At 44.0% G+C, this 14,696-nt stretch overlaps 1 protein-coding gene across 6 annotated transcripts in view; it reads left to right on the top strand.

Moving 5' to 3' along the window:
- LOC139277917 (intermembrane lipid transfer protein VPS13B-like) overlaps positions 1–14,696 on the top strand; it is a 1,209,249-nt gene that overhangs the window by 688,643 nt on the left and 505,910 nt on the right. For 4 of the 6 annotated variants that reach the window (XM_070896555.1, XM_070896554.1, XM_070896561.1 and 1 more), the window contains exon 23: positions 12,719–12,953. In XM_070896555.1, coding sequence (XP_070752656.1) covers positions 12,719–12,953 — 235 coding nt within the window. Of the gene's footprint in view, positions 1–3,652; positions 4,703–12,718; positions 12,954–14,696 lie in introns of those variants that run through there. The other 2 variants (XM_070896576.1, XM_070896584.1) reach the window with 2 other exon arrangements.

Here is a 14,696-nt window from a genome sequence, read left to right as displayed (position 1 = left end):
TGTATCTTCATTCCATCTACTTGCCTTGGATTCGTATTCCTTAATATGCTTGCCTTTTTTGAATGATGAGAAACTGGGAAATGTTTGAACTCAGAGGGACCTGGGTGTCCTTGTACATGAATCACAAAGTTAATCTGCAGGTACAGCAAGCAATTAGGAAAGCAAATGGTATGTTAGCTTTTGTTACAAAGGGATTAGGGTACAAGAGTAAAGAAGTCTTATTAAAATTATACAGGGCATTGGTGAGGCCACACCTGTGTACAGTTCTGGTCTCCTTACCTAAGGAAAGATATACTTAGTTTCGAGAGAGTGCAGCGAAGGTTCACTAGACTGGTTCCTGGGATGAGGGGATTTCCCTGAGGAGAGATTGAGTAGACTCGGTCTATATTCCTTTGAGTTTAGAAGAATGAGAGGTGATCTCATTGAAACATAAAATTCTTCAGGGGCTTGGCAGAGTTAATGCTGGGAAAATGTTCCCCCTGGCTGGGGAATCTAGAACACGGGGTCACAGTCACAGAATAAGAGGTAGACCATTTAGGACTGAGATGAGGAGAAATTTCTTCACTCAAAGGATTGTGAATCTTCGCAATTCTCTACTGCAGAGAGCTGTGGATGCTCAGTTGTTGAGTATATTCAATACAGAGTTCGATAAATTTTTGGGAACAAAGGGAATTAAGGGATATAGGGAAGGTGGAGTTGAAGTAGAAGATCAACCATGGTTTTGATGAATGGCGAAGGGTCAAATAGCCTACTCCAGCTTCTATTAAGTTCTTGTGTTCTAACAATTGATCAATATTGTGAATGAAATTTGCTTTGGCTATGCGCATTTTCCTTTATTTACATTCCTATTTATTAGACTGCATCACTGCAAATACTTGCAATGTATGAAAGCTTCAGCTTTTTCAGCAAACATTCTTTCGTCCCGATGCATGTACAAGTGAAATACTGAGAAACAACAGCAACAATAGCACCTTTAATGTCAACGTCCCTAGGTGTTTTGGAGAGCCATGAACAAAGATTAATGGATGCTGAGCCACAGCAGGAGATATTAGGAGGGGTGACTAAAAGGCTTGTGGGCAGTTCGAACCCAACCCGCCAGGCAGTAATCAGACAGGCAGGCAATAAAAATCGCTCGGGTGACTGACTGCACTTATATAACACTTTTAACATAGTAAAACATTCCAAGGCACTTCATAGGAGTGTTGGCAAATAAAATTTGGCACCGAGCTACATGAGATATTAGGGCAGGAAAGAGGTAGGCTTCAAGAAGCGTCTGAGAGGAAGAGAGCTTTAGGCGGGGGAAATTCCTGAGTTTAGGACCTTGGCAGCTGAAGGCACGGCCGCCAATGGTGGAGCGATGAAAAACGGGGATGCATAAGAGGCCAGAATTGGAGTACCACAGAGATCTATAAAGGTTGTAGGCAATGTTCCCTCTAATTTTTTTTTCGTGTGCAGACCCTTTAACTGCCTCGGACCATTCAAATCTTCACGCATGCTCGGTTTCTCCCATGTAAATATCGGTTAACAGCCTGGGCGACCACGCTGCTTAATAGGATCGTTGGTTGTAGGCTGGAGGAGGTTACAGAGATAGGAGAGGGGCAAGGCCCATGTAGGAATTTGAAAACCAGGATGAGAATTTTCAAATCCAGGCGTTTCAGGACCGGGAGCCAATGGTTGATAGCAATGTTCCCTGAAATTTGTTTTTGGGTGGATGCTACATTCACAGCTACACTCATCCATGTACTTTAACATTGCGAAAGCAGATCCTGGGCTGCGCGGGATTGGCAGAGAGCTGGGCGGCCATGTTACTTATAGGAGACATTGGGTGATACCCATCGACTGTGTACACATTGTGTATTTTAACCTTCTCTGCTGAAGGTAGAGGGGGCCCTTCTTTAAATGTGCAGATTAGGGTCTAATGATGTAATCAGGCCCCGACTGCAATTTTCACTCATGAAGTGAACTGAGCGTTGTACCTTTGCCGACGAGGAATAAAATCCAGGGCAGGAAGTGACTCAAACAGGTAAGTTTGCTTCTTACTTTTTGTTTTTAACTTGCGTTGTGAGGCCCGTAGGAGCAGTAGAGTTTCCTTGAGACCCTGGAGGAAAATGTAGGCTTCCCCTGCCTCGGGCTTTCCCACCCTTCCCTTCCCGACAAGATACTGCTGAAACCCCTTCCCTGTGGGTTACCTTCTTTCCCCAACCGTTGCCTTGGAGCCAACTGGTGGCCTCCAGTCATCTGAATGTCCGCTACTGCCAGCCGGCTGGGAGGTAAAATTGCCCGGGCTTCACATTGCCTAAGTCGGGGAGATTTGGCGTTCGCTTCACTCCCCCAGTACCCATCCGGCTCCTGCTCCCGGTTAAAATTTGGGCTTTTGCTCAGATTCCTTGAACGTGTTGTGGCCTCCCAAATACCTGCCCAACTCCATGTTTTGAATCAGGTTTCTGCCCTCCAGCAATGCAATGAAACAATCGTAATCAACATCACAAATTATATTTGGCGAATGAAAGGCAAAAGTCTCTGCACTTTAGAGTTTGAAGGTGCAGTTATAAGTGACTTTGAGAGCGGGTGTTGGTTTCAGGGGTGTGCACAGAAGGATGTGGGAATGGAAGGGTGTAGGGGATGTAGATGATGAGAAACACAAGAAAGATGACCTTGATTGTGACAGAGACCATTGTGGGTAAAGGAGCAATGTGAGATGGCAAAGTCATGATCGGCAACCTATCTACTAGCTTAAATATCCGCTCCCGTCCACTGTCAGCGCACCGTGGTTGCAGTGTGTCCTATCCACTGGAGGCACTGCAGCAACTTGCCAAGGCCTCTTTGACAGCATCTCCCAAACCTGCGACCTCGATTACCTAGAAGTACAAGGGCACAGGCGCATGGGAACACCATCACCTCCACATTCCCCTCCAAGTTGCACACCATTCTGACTTGGAAATATATCGCCGTTCAGTCATCGTTCAGCAGTAAATTTTTGTAAATTACCTTATTTTTAAGAAGAAAAAATGTTTCGAAAGGCGAGAGTGTACGGGGATGAACAGAGGAAAATTGTTTTTTTGGCAGTATAAGATTTTTGTTTGATTATTAAGGCTACTTCCGACTTTTCAGCATGGTTAGAATAAAATGGGGAAAAAAAGAGAGAGAGTTTGCATTTCTGTAGCGCCTTTCTTGGCCTCAGGACGACCCAAAGTGCTTTCCAGACAATGATATACTTTTCAAATGTCGTCACTTTTGTAATGTAGGAAACGCAGCGGCCAGAAAATGTGCAGAGGCTCTAACAAGCAGTAATGGGATAACTGACCGGATCATCTGTTTTGGGTGTTGGTTGAGGGATAACTGTTGGCCAGGACACCAGGGAGAACACCCCTGCTCTTTTTGGAATAGTGCCGTCGGATCTTTTACGTCCACCTGACGAGGGGCAGACGGGGGCCTCGGTTTAACGTCTCATGCAAAAGGTGGCTCCTCCAACAGTGCTGCACTCCCTCAGCGCTGCGCTGGGAGTGTTAGCCTTATGCTCTGAAGTCCGTAGAGCAGGGCTGTTTCAGTATCACAATGTATGAGTCAGTGACTTCTGTTTGAGAGCTAGTCTACTCAGTTGCGACTGAAATATTTTAAGAGTTAAATGACAAATTTTGTGTTTGAACCAAAGCCTAAGTAGACGAGTCTCTGAAGCAGGTCCCACCGGTGTGCAGAAGGCTGCTCCAGCTAGCTGGGAATGACGGAGGTGAACAACTGTGTTTCAAACTTCAAACTGCCTCAGCCATTGCCAACAGCAACAGCATCCAAGATGGCTGGAGAATTGAAGATTGTCATATTCTATCCAAGAATGCTATTTCTCAAGGGGTCTAAACAATGCATTCTTCATGTAGAATCTATATAAATATATCTGTTAAATATTTGTAACCGTTTAATGCACTAATATTTAAAATCAGATGTTATTGAATTGTTGCACAAAGTTTACTTCCTTTCTTAGGTTAAGGCATGCTGCAGAGGTGATATTTTGGGGTTCTTTACGTTTTTGGGCAGCAAAATGTATTGAAAAGATCCAAGCAGGCTTGTAGTCCATTGCCATCCTGGATACTGTTGAGTGGTCAGTTTGTTTATATCTGGAATTTCTGGCAAGCAAGCCGGAAACTCCTGACAATGCAGCCCCCTTAAATGTGTTCAGCTGCACTCTGAATCACAGAATCTTCCTTTACTGAATGACTTGGTGTGTGATAATGCTGGAAGCTTTGATTATATGCCAGTCTGGCATGCAAATTGTAAATGTTCCTTTTTTTAAAAATCTATTATTTAGCACTGTGTTGCTTAAAGAAACTGACAAGAATTCATTACGGAAAAATAGAAGTTGAATTAAAAAAATAAATAGGTTGTTACATTAAAAGTCTTTGTTTGTTTCTGGTATAATGCTATTTGAGGTACATGCAACGCTTAATTATGCCTTTGATCAGCGGTTTATTGATCCAAGGTTGTTTATTTTGGATTTAAAACTCTCTTGTAACGTTACAGATGTTTACATTTCTTCAGATTTGCGACGATGAAGCTAGTTACTGTACTGATGTGTTGTATTTTCTCAAATGTCCCTCCCACCAGTGTCTGTTTTTAAAAAAAAAATGGTACCAAAGGTCATGCAACTCATGGCAATGGTAAGCACATGTTAACAGTTTGAGATCTGTGTAATCCTTCACTTGTCAACGCATTTACTACATAAACAATTTATAGCTAATCATCTGTCCAGTATCTCTTTGTTGATTAATAACAATTTTTTTCCAGAATGAGCAAGCATGTCGGAATGATTCGAAAACACCATTCCCCAGATAGAGCAGATTCCTGTTCCATCCCTCAGTATTTATGGAAAGAGTATTTCAGCTCCGCTTGTTGCCACTGCAGCTGCAATTTATTACAGTAAAACATCAGCTTGTTTTCATCCTCATTTGAAATTGTGTTACGTTACCCTTTTACGGGAACTACCGAATGGAAAACATAAAAGTAATTTTTATGGAAGGCAGGCGAACCCTCACTTCAAGGCTACCAATTTTCCACATGGCACCCGAGTGATCCTGGGCAATGCAACATTTGTGGCTTAGCGCTGCAATAAACTTGCAGGAGTTGCTACTTGTCCTGCAGAGCACCTTAGATTGAACCATTCAAATATTTAGAAGAGGAAATCTCGGCTTTTAGTGGTGCAAAGTTAGGTGCCTACTGCTGCAAGCTATAACCAAAAGAGGCGGGGGGCAGTGAAGAAGTATTGTATCTACTTGCAGAAAAAGTAACTGATATATAATCTGACCCCTACCCCCTTAAAAAAAAATCCATGACCCTCATATAAGATGAAGGTCAACATTGCAAAGCTTTTATCCCCCAAATTCTCATCATCTCTCACAATTCGCCTTCATCTTGGCTGGTGTCCACAAATATACTGTGTCTCTGTTCTTTCTCAGTTCAAATAGCGCATTGCGATCAGCTGTTGCCGCACTGTTATTTAAATTGTACTTCTCCCTTCAAACCCCAGTCCTGTCTCCTGTGTCTGATTTTCAGTCTTCGCCTGTAGCTGCTCTTTTTATTTAAAAAAAACTTTAAAACAGCAGCAGAAGCCAGATCTAAGTCAGAAATTGGAATGGAAAGTTGGTATTTTAATACTAACAGTAGCAGAGCAATGGTTGATAGGTGTGGTGCTGCTACTGTGTCCACTATCTATGCCAGGTCGGTCAGGACAGACATGGGAGGGAGGGCATGACCAGGGTCACTCATTTATGGTGACTCATTAAGTCGAATTCCATTTTTATTACATGTGATTCTGGAATGGAATTTTTACCACTGTTTTGAGGATCAAATTGTGCAATTCTGTCCATTAAGAACCTAAGAAATAGGAGTAGGCCATTTGGCCACTCCAGCCTGCTCCACCATTCGATAAGACTATGGCTGATATTCGACCTCAACTCCACTTTCCTGCCCGCTCACCATATCGCTTAATTCCTCTGGAATCCAAAAATCTATGTTCTATTTTCATTGTTCTACCATCTGAGAACTGGTCATGGTAGACGGAAGATTAAAGCATCCCCATCATGCGACTGTGGAGCTCCTAATCAGACCCTGGAGCACGTCATTGAGCACTACCCACAGAGGAACTTCGCAGGCAGCCTACAAGATTTCCACACTGTTGCAGCAGAAGCTTAGGCCTGGGTATCCAACTTAGATATTGACAATTGATTTGCTTTGCTACTACCATGCAAAAGAACAACAACTATTTGTATTTATATAGCGCCTTTAATGTAGTGAATCATCCCAAGGTGCTTCACAGGAGTATTATGAAATGAAAAAATTTGACACCGAGCTGTATAAAGAGAAATCACGGCAGGTGACCAAAAGCTTAGTCAAAGAGGTAGATTTTAAGGAGCGTCTTGAAGGAGGAACAAGAAGTAATGAGGCAGAGAAGTTTAGGCAGGGAATTCTAGAGCTTGGGGCCCAGGCAACAGAAGGCACAGCCACCAATGATTGAGCGATTATAATCAGGGATTCTCAAGAGGGCAGAATTAGAGAAGCGCACATCGCGGGAGAGGAAGGATGGGTTGTGGGGCTGGAGGAGATTACAGAGTTGGGGAGGGGCGAGGCCATGGAGGGATTTGAAAACTAGGATGAGAATTTTAAAATCGAGGCATTGCTTAACCGGGAACAAATGTAGATCAGCGAACACAGGGGTGATGGATGAGTGGGACTTGGTGTGAGTTAGGACACGGGCAGCCGAGTTTTGGATCACCTCGAGCTTATGTAGGGTAGAATGTGGGAGGCTAGCCAGGAGGGCGTTGGAATAGTGAAGTCGAGAGGTAACAAAGGCATGGATGAGGGCTTCAGCAGCGGATGAGCTAAGGCAAGGGCGGAGATGGGCGATGTTACAGAGGTGGAAATAAGTGTCTTAGTTATGCTGCGAATATGTGGTTGAAAGCTCATGTGAAATATGACATCAAAGCTGCGAACAGTCTGGTTCAGCCTCCGACAGAAGTTGGAGAGGGTGTCTCGTGAGCGGAGTTTGTGGAGAAGAACAAGATTGTTCTATGAAAGCAAGAATATGGCCTATCTATAGGATGGACCCCCTCCTCTCACCTCCGTTGATTTTAGCTCCAATCGGAGACATACATTTGGTTTTTGTATCAATACAGAAGTTATGCTTGGCCGATCTTAGTAAGGAAGGCCAAATGGCAGTAAGTCTGGTTCTATAATAAATTAAATTATTGGCTCTTTACGATGTTTTTATCACAGAACTGTTGAGCAATGCCTCTATCTCTGTAATCTCCTCCAGCCCCACACCCCCGGTTTCCCCCCCCCCCCCTCAAAATATCTGCGCTCCTCCAATTCTAGCCTCTTGAGCATTGGCTATTTTAATCGCTCCACCATTGGCGGTCGTGCCTTCACCTGCTAAGGAGCTAAGCTCTGAAATTCCCTCCCTAAACCATTCCACCTCTCTACCTCTCTTTCCTCCTTTTAAGATGCTACTAAAAACCTATCTTCTTGTGGCTCGTATTTAAATTTTGTTTGATAACGCTCCTGTGAAGTGCCTTGGGACATGTTACTACGTTAAAGTAGCTATATAGATACAAGTAGTTGTTGTTATGGTACTAATATGATGAACTAATTGATCAATGTAAGGTTCACAGATCGAAAAGAAACTCTGCAACTGTTTCTGCTCCTCTTGGTCTAATTCTTTCGACCCCACATTCTCACTTTCTGTTTATCTCCCATTCTCTCCATATATGCTCCTCACACTTTCTCTTGCCATATCTGTAACATTGTCTACAACTCTTTCTCACTAACCTTGACTCAGTGTCCTGTATGTCTCTTAATTCCTTTGTATGCTTCTCTCTGTCTATGTAAGTCTTTTTTTGTATGTATGCTACTCTACTTGCCTCTCGCACACTTTTTCTCCTCTCCCGCTGTGTCTTGCTTTTCCCTTAGAAACATAGAACATAGAAATTGACAGCGCAGAAAGAGGCCACTTCGGCCAATCGTGTCTACGCCGGCCGACAAAGAGCCGCACGGCCCTTGGTCAGCAGCCCTGAAGGTTACATATAAACCTATGAACAATGACGGAAAGGCAAAGAGCACCTGGCTCAACCAGTCCGCCTCACATAACTGCGACACCGCTTATACTGAAACATTCTACACTCCACTCCACCCCAACTGGAGCCATGTAAAAAGGTTCTCTTGAATGCATTTCAAGAATTCCGCATCCTCTATACCCTTCACGCTATATTTGTCTCAATCAATATTTGGATAGTTATAATCCCCTATTATTACTACCCTATCGTTTTTGGACTTCACAGCAATTTGCCTACATATTTGCTCCTCTATCTCCCTCCCACTGTTTGGGGGTCGATAATACACGCCCAGCAGTGTGATCGGCCCTTTTTTATTTTTCAATTCGACCCATATGGCCTCATTTGATGATCCCTCTAACATATCATCCCTCCTTACTGCTGTAATAGTTTCTTTAATCAGTACCGCAACTCCCCCCCCCCCCTCTCCTTTTACCCCCTCTCTATCTTGTCTAAAAATCTTGTAACCAGGAATATTGATCTGCCAAACCTGCCCCTCTTTCAGCCATGTTTCTGTAATGGCTATAATGTCATACTCCCAAGTATCTGCCTGTGCTCTTAGCTCATCCATCTTATTCGCTATACTCCTTGCATTAAAATATACACCATTCAGCACAGGAAGACATCCTTGCTTACTACTTACTAAGCCTTGTTTCCTCTGTCTTACAGATTCGCTTTCTAGATTCTTGCTATCCAATTTCTGATTTACTTCCTTCCCTTTTGAATTTGTTCTCAGGTTCCCATCCCCCTGCCAAGCTAGTTTAAACTCTCCCCAACAGCACTAGCAACACTCCACACGAGGATATTGGTCCCGGCGCTGTTGAGGTGCAGCCCATCTGGTTTGTACAGGTCCCATCTCCCCCAGAAGCGGTCCCAATGCCTCAAGAATTTAAAGCCCTCCCTCCGACACCAATTTTCCAGCTATGTAAATATAAATCACTTCAAACATTGAAATATAAATTACTTCAAACATTGAAGGATGAGATTAGACATTTTTTTAAGTAATTAAAATACTTAACTTTAAAAAGGTGTGTTAAAAATAAAATCTACACAATTTAATTAAAGCTTAAAGCCTTTTTAGGAAGCTGAACATTTGTGAAATAAGAACATAAGAAATAGGAGCCCCTGAGCCTGCTCTGCTATTCAATAAGATCATGGCTGATCTTCTACCTCAATTCCACTTTCCTGCCTGATCCCCAAATCCCCTGATTCCCTTAGTGTCCAAAAATCAATCTATCTCAGCCTTGAATATTCTCAACGATTGAGCATCCACAGCCGTCTGAGGTAGAGAATTCCAAAGATGGGCAGCAGTGGTGCCCTTTTTGTACCTGATCTAATCAGAAATTACTCTAGATAGTTTAGACTACTTATTTGTCCTCGATTGCATGGCTTCGGATTTGATAGATGACAGGGACAGTGTTTCAGAGGCTGTGATTGGTTGAGGTTCTGGGATGTACTTGGTGAAGGGGGTGTTTAATAGATGAGCTCTACAGTATTATATTGATTTCACGTGGAGGCAATATTTTTAATAATTTGGAGGTGTCTTTCAGATGAAACTGTAAGAGAAATTTGGCATTAGGGGTACCAGTGGGACAAGGGTTAAAGTGCTGGTTCCTGCACCGACCCATAAGGAGGCAAAAGACCTCTCTTCGGCCTTGTACCAAGGCTCCAGAAGTTATTAATTCAATAATATTCCGACAGGATACGATGTGAGAACCTAAACAGACATTGATAAGACCTTGCGAAGGGGCTCGAGGCAGACTCACGGGCATCAAGGAGAATCAACAAATTCTGACCTCATGAAGTCATTCTAGTCACGGCCTAAGGTGGTCACGAGGGTCTTGGCCTGTCAATCCAAAGTAGCACTGATAAGGTAGTCCAATTAGAGAAGTAGCACTGATAAGGTCGTCCAATTAGAGATCTAGGGAGGTCTTACCAGGGAACGGAGGGGTTTTTGAAATGTATAAAAATAGTATGATTGTGTTGTTCGGAGAGCATCTCCACTCACAGGTGGCTGTGATGAGAGATGTTCCCTGACATTCGTAATAAAAGATCATTATACTTTGCCATCCGTCTCTGTCTGTTAACTTCGAGAATTGCTACGTGGGCTGGAGCGAGCGTTGACCCTCTATCAGTGGACCCGCTCGTGGGAGGAGAAGCCTTCTCATTTTCCCCTCACAAAACATTAAACCGAGGCCCCATCTGCCAACTCAGGTGGCTAGAAAAGGTCCAATGACATTATTCGGAATCCTGGCTGATATTTATTCCTCAACCAACACCACGAAAACAGCACTGGCCCAAATTTGGCCCACCTGTTTTTTTTCGGCGCACTCGCGTGAGATGCGCCGAATTCCTAGGATTAAAAACGGCGCCAAAAAGTTGCCCCCGGATTCTGGCTTGTGGCCTCTCCCATGGCTTGGCGCAGCGTGGCAATTCAGTTAGGGGGCGGAGCTAGGGCCCTGCGCTTAAGAGTGCCGGCAGCTCAACGCATGCGCATTGGAGATTTCGCACATGCGCAGTAGCTCCTCTGCAGCGTGGGACCTGATGACCCGCCCCTATCCCAGGGCAAGTGGCCTCACGACATGCGCCGGGCTGCTGCACGTCATCGAGAGTCCCGCACTTAGCCCCGGCCGAGTGGACTCCCGCGCCGGCCGGCCGGCCCGCTGACGGGCCGAGGTAGGATTTAAGTTTTATTTTTTATTTATTATTCATGGTTGTGCTTTGTTTAGTGAGGAGAGTTTTGATGGGAGGGAGAGGGAGGGGGAGATTTTTGATCGGGGCTGGGGGAGGTGGTGGGGAAGAGTTTTGATCGGGGGGTGGCGGGGTGGGAAGAGTTTTGATGGGGCGGGGTAGTTTTGATGTGTAGCCAGTAATTTTAATGAGCTTACTCAAGACTTTCCTTAACCCTGTTGATGAAAATACTTTCCTACATAAGAATTGCGAGCAGGAGGTACTTCTATTTTTTATTTGGATATTTTGAAAAAATTATGGAAATATGTTTTGTCTCTTTACTACTTTTATTTTTGTAGTTTAAGCTTCCATGAATGATTCTGTTGTATAATAAATGAACTTTGCGAAGTTTGTTAGTCCTGTACAGCTGTTTGATTCTTTAGTCAAGTCATTAAGTACCTACTGCGCTAATTTCTGAACTCTCCGCAAGGGTTTTCTGTGCGGCCACAAGTGACCACATTCGCTGGCCTAACTATAAGCTGTGCAAAGTGGCTTAAATGGCCAAAACGGGCTGGTAACGCCCCCTTTTGAACAAAACAAAACTAAACGAAAAAATTCCTAACTAACTCACTTACACTGGCGCAAATTGAATGTGCAAAATGGGGATTTTTAAGATACTCCAGAAAAATCAAGTTGCTCTTTTAAAAAAAAACGGAGCAACTCCTGGCCAAATTTGTGCCCATTATTATCTGGTCATTATCACATTGCTGTCTGTGGGAGCTTTCTGTGTGCAAATTGGCTGCCACATTTCCTACATTACAACAGTGACTACACGTCAAAAGTGCTTTGGGTCGTCAAGACGCTGTGAAAAGCGTTATGCAAATCTTATACTTTTCTTTCTTTGTGATTTTGAAGCTTACATTGTTGAACTGAAAAATGTTAATTGATCTTGGGTTATGTGATGGCTCGTTAATCGACTCCCTGTGATTGATTCTCTTCCCTCCCTCTGCAAGTGAATCCTAACCCGTTTATGGATGTACTCATTTATATATCGGACTGGTATGATATTTTGAACAATATTAAATTAATTCCAGAGTAACTGCAGCAGAAGACTTAATTTGTATATGGATGCAAACTGCCGCTTTTATGGCTGTTGTCAGTTGTTCGTACCAAATCGTAGCTCCTTGCAAAGCTTTTTAAGCTTTCTGTTGAACCAAAATCAACACTTCTTCTGAGGCAGTCCCTCGTATCGAGGATGACTTGCTTCCACACCAAAAAGGGATGAGTTCACAGGTGTTTCGATGCGGACCTGATATTCTAGGACCCCAGCCACCGCTTGACAGAGCGAGGTCTTGGTAAAGTGACAAGGATTAACCAAGATGACTGGAGACCAGCTCTGCAGCACAGACCTAGCACGCACACATATCGCAGTGTGGGCTGGGCCCGTGCTGCCCCTGGACCCCCGCCTCTTCTGGACCCCCATCACGTCACTCGTGGGCCCTGATCTCTCTCCGCTCCTCTGCCCCGGTCATTCCTCACATCTCCGCCACGATCTTTTGCTGCACTTCTGCTGTACCTGGGCCCTGCCGAAGTTCCTGCCCACGCTCCAATCGGCTTTCTTTTTCTAGCCTCCCCTTAAATGCATCGATATTGGAATCAGTGGGAGTGAGCGAACCCCACCGCCAGACGGTAATGGAGGGGGTTCTCGGTGAATGGAGATGGTGAAATGCGAAGCAATCCACCGCCGAGAAGCTGCATTGGGTGCCTGTCTTCTCCCTTCTCAAACTGAGCCGCCCTCGGCCTTGGCCCTGCCCGGCCCACCCTCCTGGTCTGGCCGCGCTCTCCAGGAAAGCCCGGGAATCGGCCTGTTTCCGCTCGGCCTCGCAAGTGAGGGTTTTTTTTATGTTTGACTTACTTGATGTGTGACGACACTTTTTTATATTTTTCTCTTTCAGCTGGAGGTTCAGCCATGTTGTGTGTTCTTTCCAAACGAGAGCCTGCCATCGCCAAGTACGATCGTGGCTGGCGATATCCCTGGGACTGTGAGGAACTGGTACCATACCGAAGCAAGCATGCCTGGAACTTTGGTCCTCTGCTTACCCCAGATAAAAGTGATCAGCGCGGGCCACAAATACATGGAGCCACTGCAGGAGATTCCTTTTGTAATTTCAAGGCCTATTCTTGAAGAAGGTATGCTCCATCTGCTGTTCTAGCTTCGGTGCATCTGCTCATTTTCTTGACTTGGGTCTCTTTTGTCCCTTGACGCAACGTTTGCAAAGTTTTGAGGATTATGTGGGCCAAGAAGAGCCAGCGTCATGCCAAATAGCACTCCTTTATTCTCCATTCCTTTAAAACCAAATTTTCTATTGTTGCAGGATTTCTTTCAGTGATGCCAATTACTGTGGAAGTTGATTTAATTGTTATCGTAGACTTTACCATAGATTGACACTGATTTTAAAAGGTAATAAAAACAGAGAATGCTGGCAATCTCAGCTGGTCAGGCAGCATCTGTGGAGAGAAAAACAGAGTTAACGTTTCGAGTCGACGACCTTTCGTCAGAAATGCTGAATGTTCGAAAAGAGCAAATTTTTAAGCACAAAGTGGGAGGGGAAGAAAGAACAAAAGGGATAGGATGGAAGGCAGAAGAGATTCGAAAGGAATGATGGGCCGAATTGAAATGGTAATGATAAAGGTTAGAAAAAGGTTAATCTGGATAGGGTGTGAATGGCGTAGTAATGACCAGCTGCCATTATAGGAAGAGGAAAAAAAAGAACAAAGAAAAACACATAAGATGGCGGGCGGGGGGGGGGGGGGGGGAAGGGGGAGGGTTTGATCGGGTAGATGTAGAGATGATGTCTCCACTTGTGGGGGAGTCCAAACTAGGGGTCATCAATATAAGATAGTCACTAATAAATCCAATAAGAAATTCAGGAGAAACTTCTTTACCCAAAGAGTGATTAGAATGTAGAACTAGCTACCATGTGGAGCGGTTGAGGTAAATAGCATTGATGCATTTAAAGAGAAGCTAGATAGGTACATGAGGGAGAAAGGAATACAAGGACATGTTGATAGGTTGAGATGAAGTAGGGTGGAAGAAGGCTCGTGTGGAGGATAAACACTGGCATAGACCAGTTAGGTCGATCGGCCTGTTTCCATGCGGTAAATTCTATGTCTTCAAAAGTTTATAGATTAACAATTTCTTTAAAATTATTTTAAACGTGGAAAAAAAAGTGAACCAACTTCATTTTACCAGGTCAGGTAAGTGTGGAAACAGCTGCAGAGAACATGGATTGTGGCCACAAACACTGAATCATACAGCATTAATACCTGGAAAAGTAAGCAGTCACCTAAAGACTTTGCAAACGTTTGTGTGAATCACCGAAAAAATATTTATTGCATTTCGGTTAAAACTGTTAATTTTTTATGCGTGCAGGGTAGACATTTATTGAGGAACCAGTGATGGGTTTATTAACCTTTTTCAGTTCTGGAATTTCACATGTGAATTTTGTTGGCCCAGAATTTGCTAGGAAAGTAACGGCTAGTTTAATGGCACTCACTGCTATTAATGTGTAATTCGCCCTGTAATTCGTGGCGAGGAAGGGATATGTTGGCAGTTGCGAATCGCGACAGATTACTAAATTGTTTGCGCCGGCCCACCGATAGCCTCACAAAAACGGCGGCTTGGTGTCAACCTCCCTGTGAGTTTCAAGAAATTGCTGCACTTGCGCGATAAATACGTATTAAATTTGTTGCAGCAAGTTAGTGCTGGTACTTAACAACGTAAAGACTCGCTTAATGACTAGATTTATGTTCCTGCAATGCCACTCAACCTCTCCGGCCTAGAAAGGGAACAGTTGAAACTATGGAGTCTCATTACTGCAGGTAATAAATTATTCCCAGAGATTTAAAAAAAATTAATTAAAAATCTTTTAA

This window comes from Pristiophorus japonicus, chromosome 1 (assembly GCF_044704955.1).
Source record: "Pristiophorus japonicus isolate sPriJap1 chromosome 1, sPriJap1.hap1, whole genome shotgun sequence".
In the NCBI taxonomy this organism is placed as follows: Eukaryota; Metazoa; Chordata; class Chondrichthyes; family Pristiophoridae; genus Pristiophorus; species Pristiophorus japonicus.
Note: the sequence above shows the minus strand (reverse complement) of the source record. Positions and strands in the feature narration are given on the sequence as shown.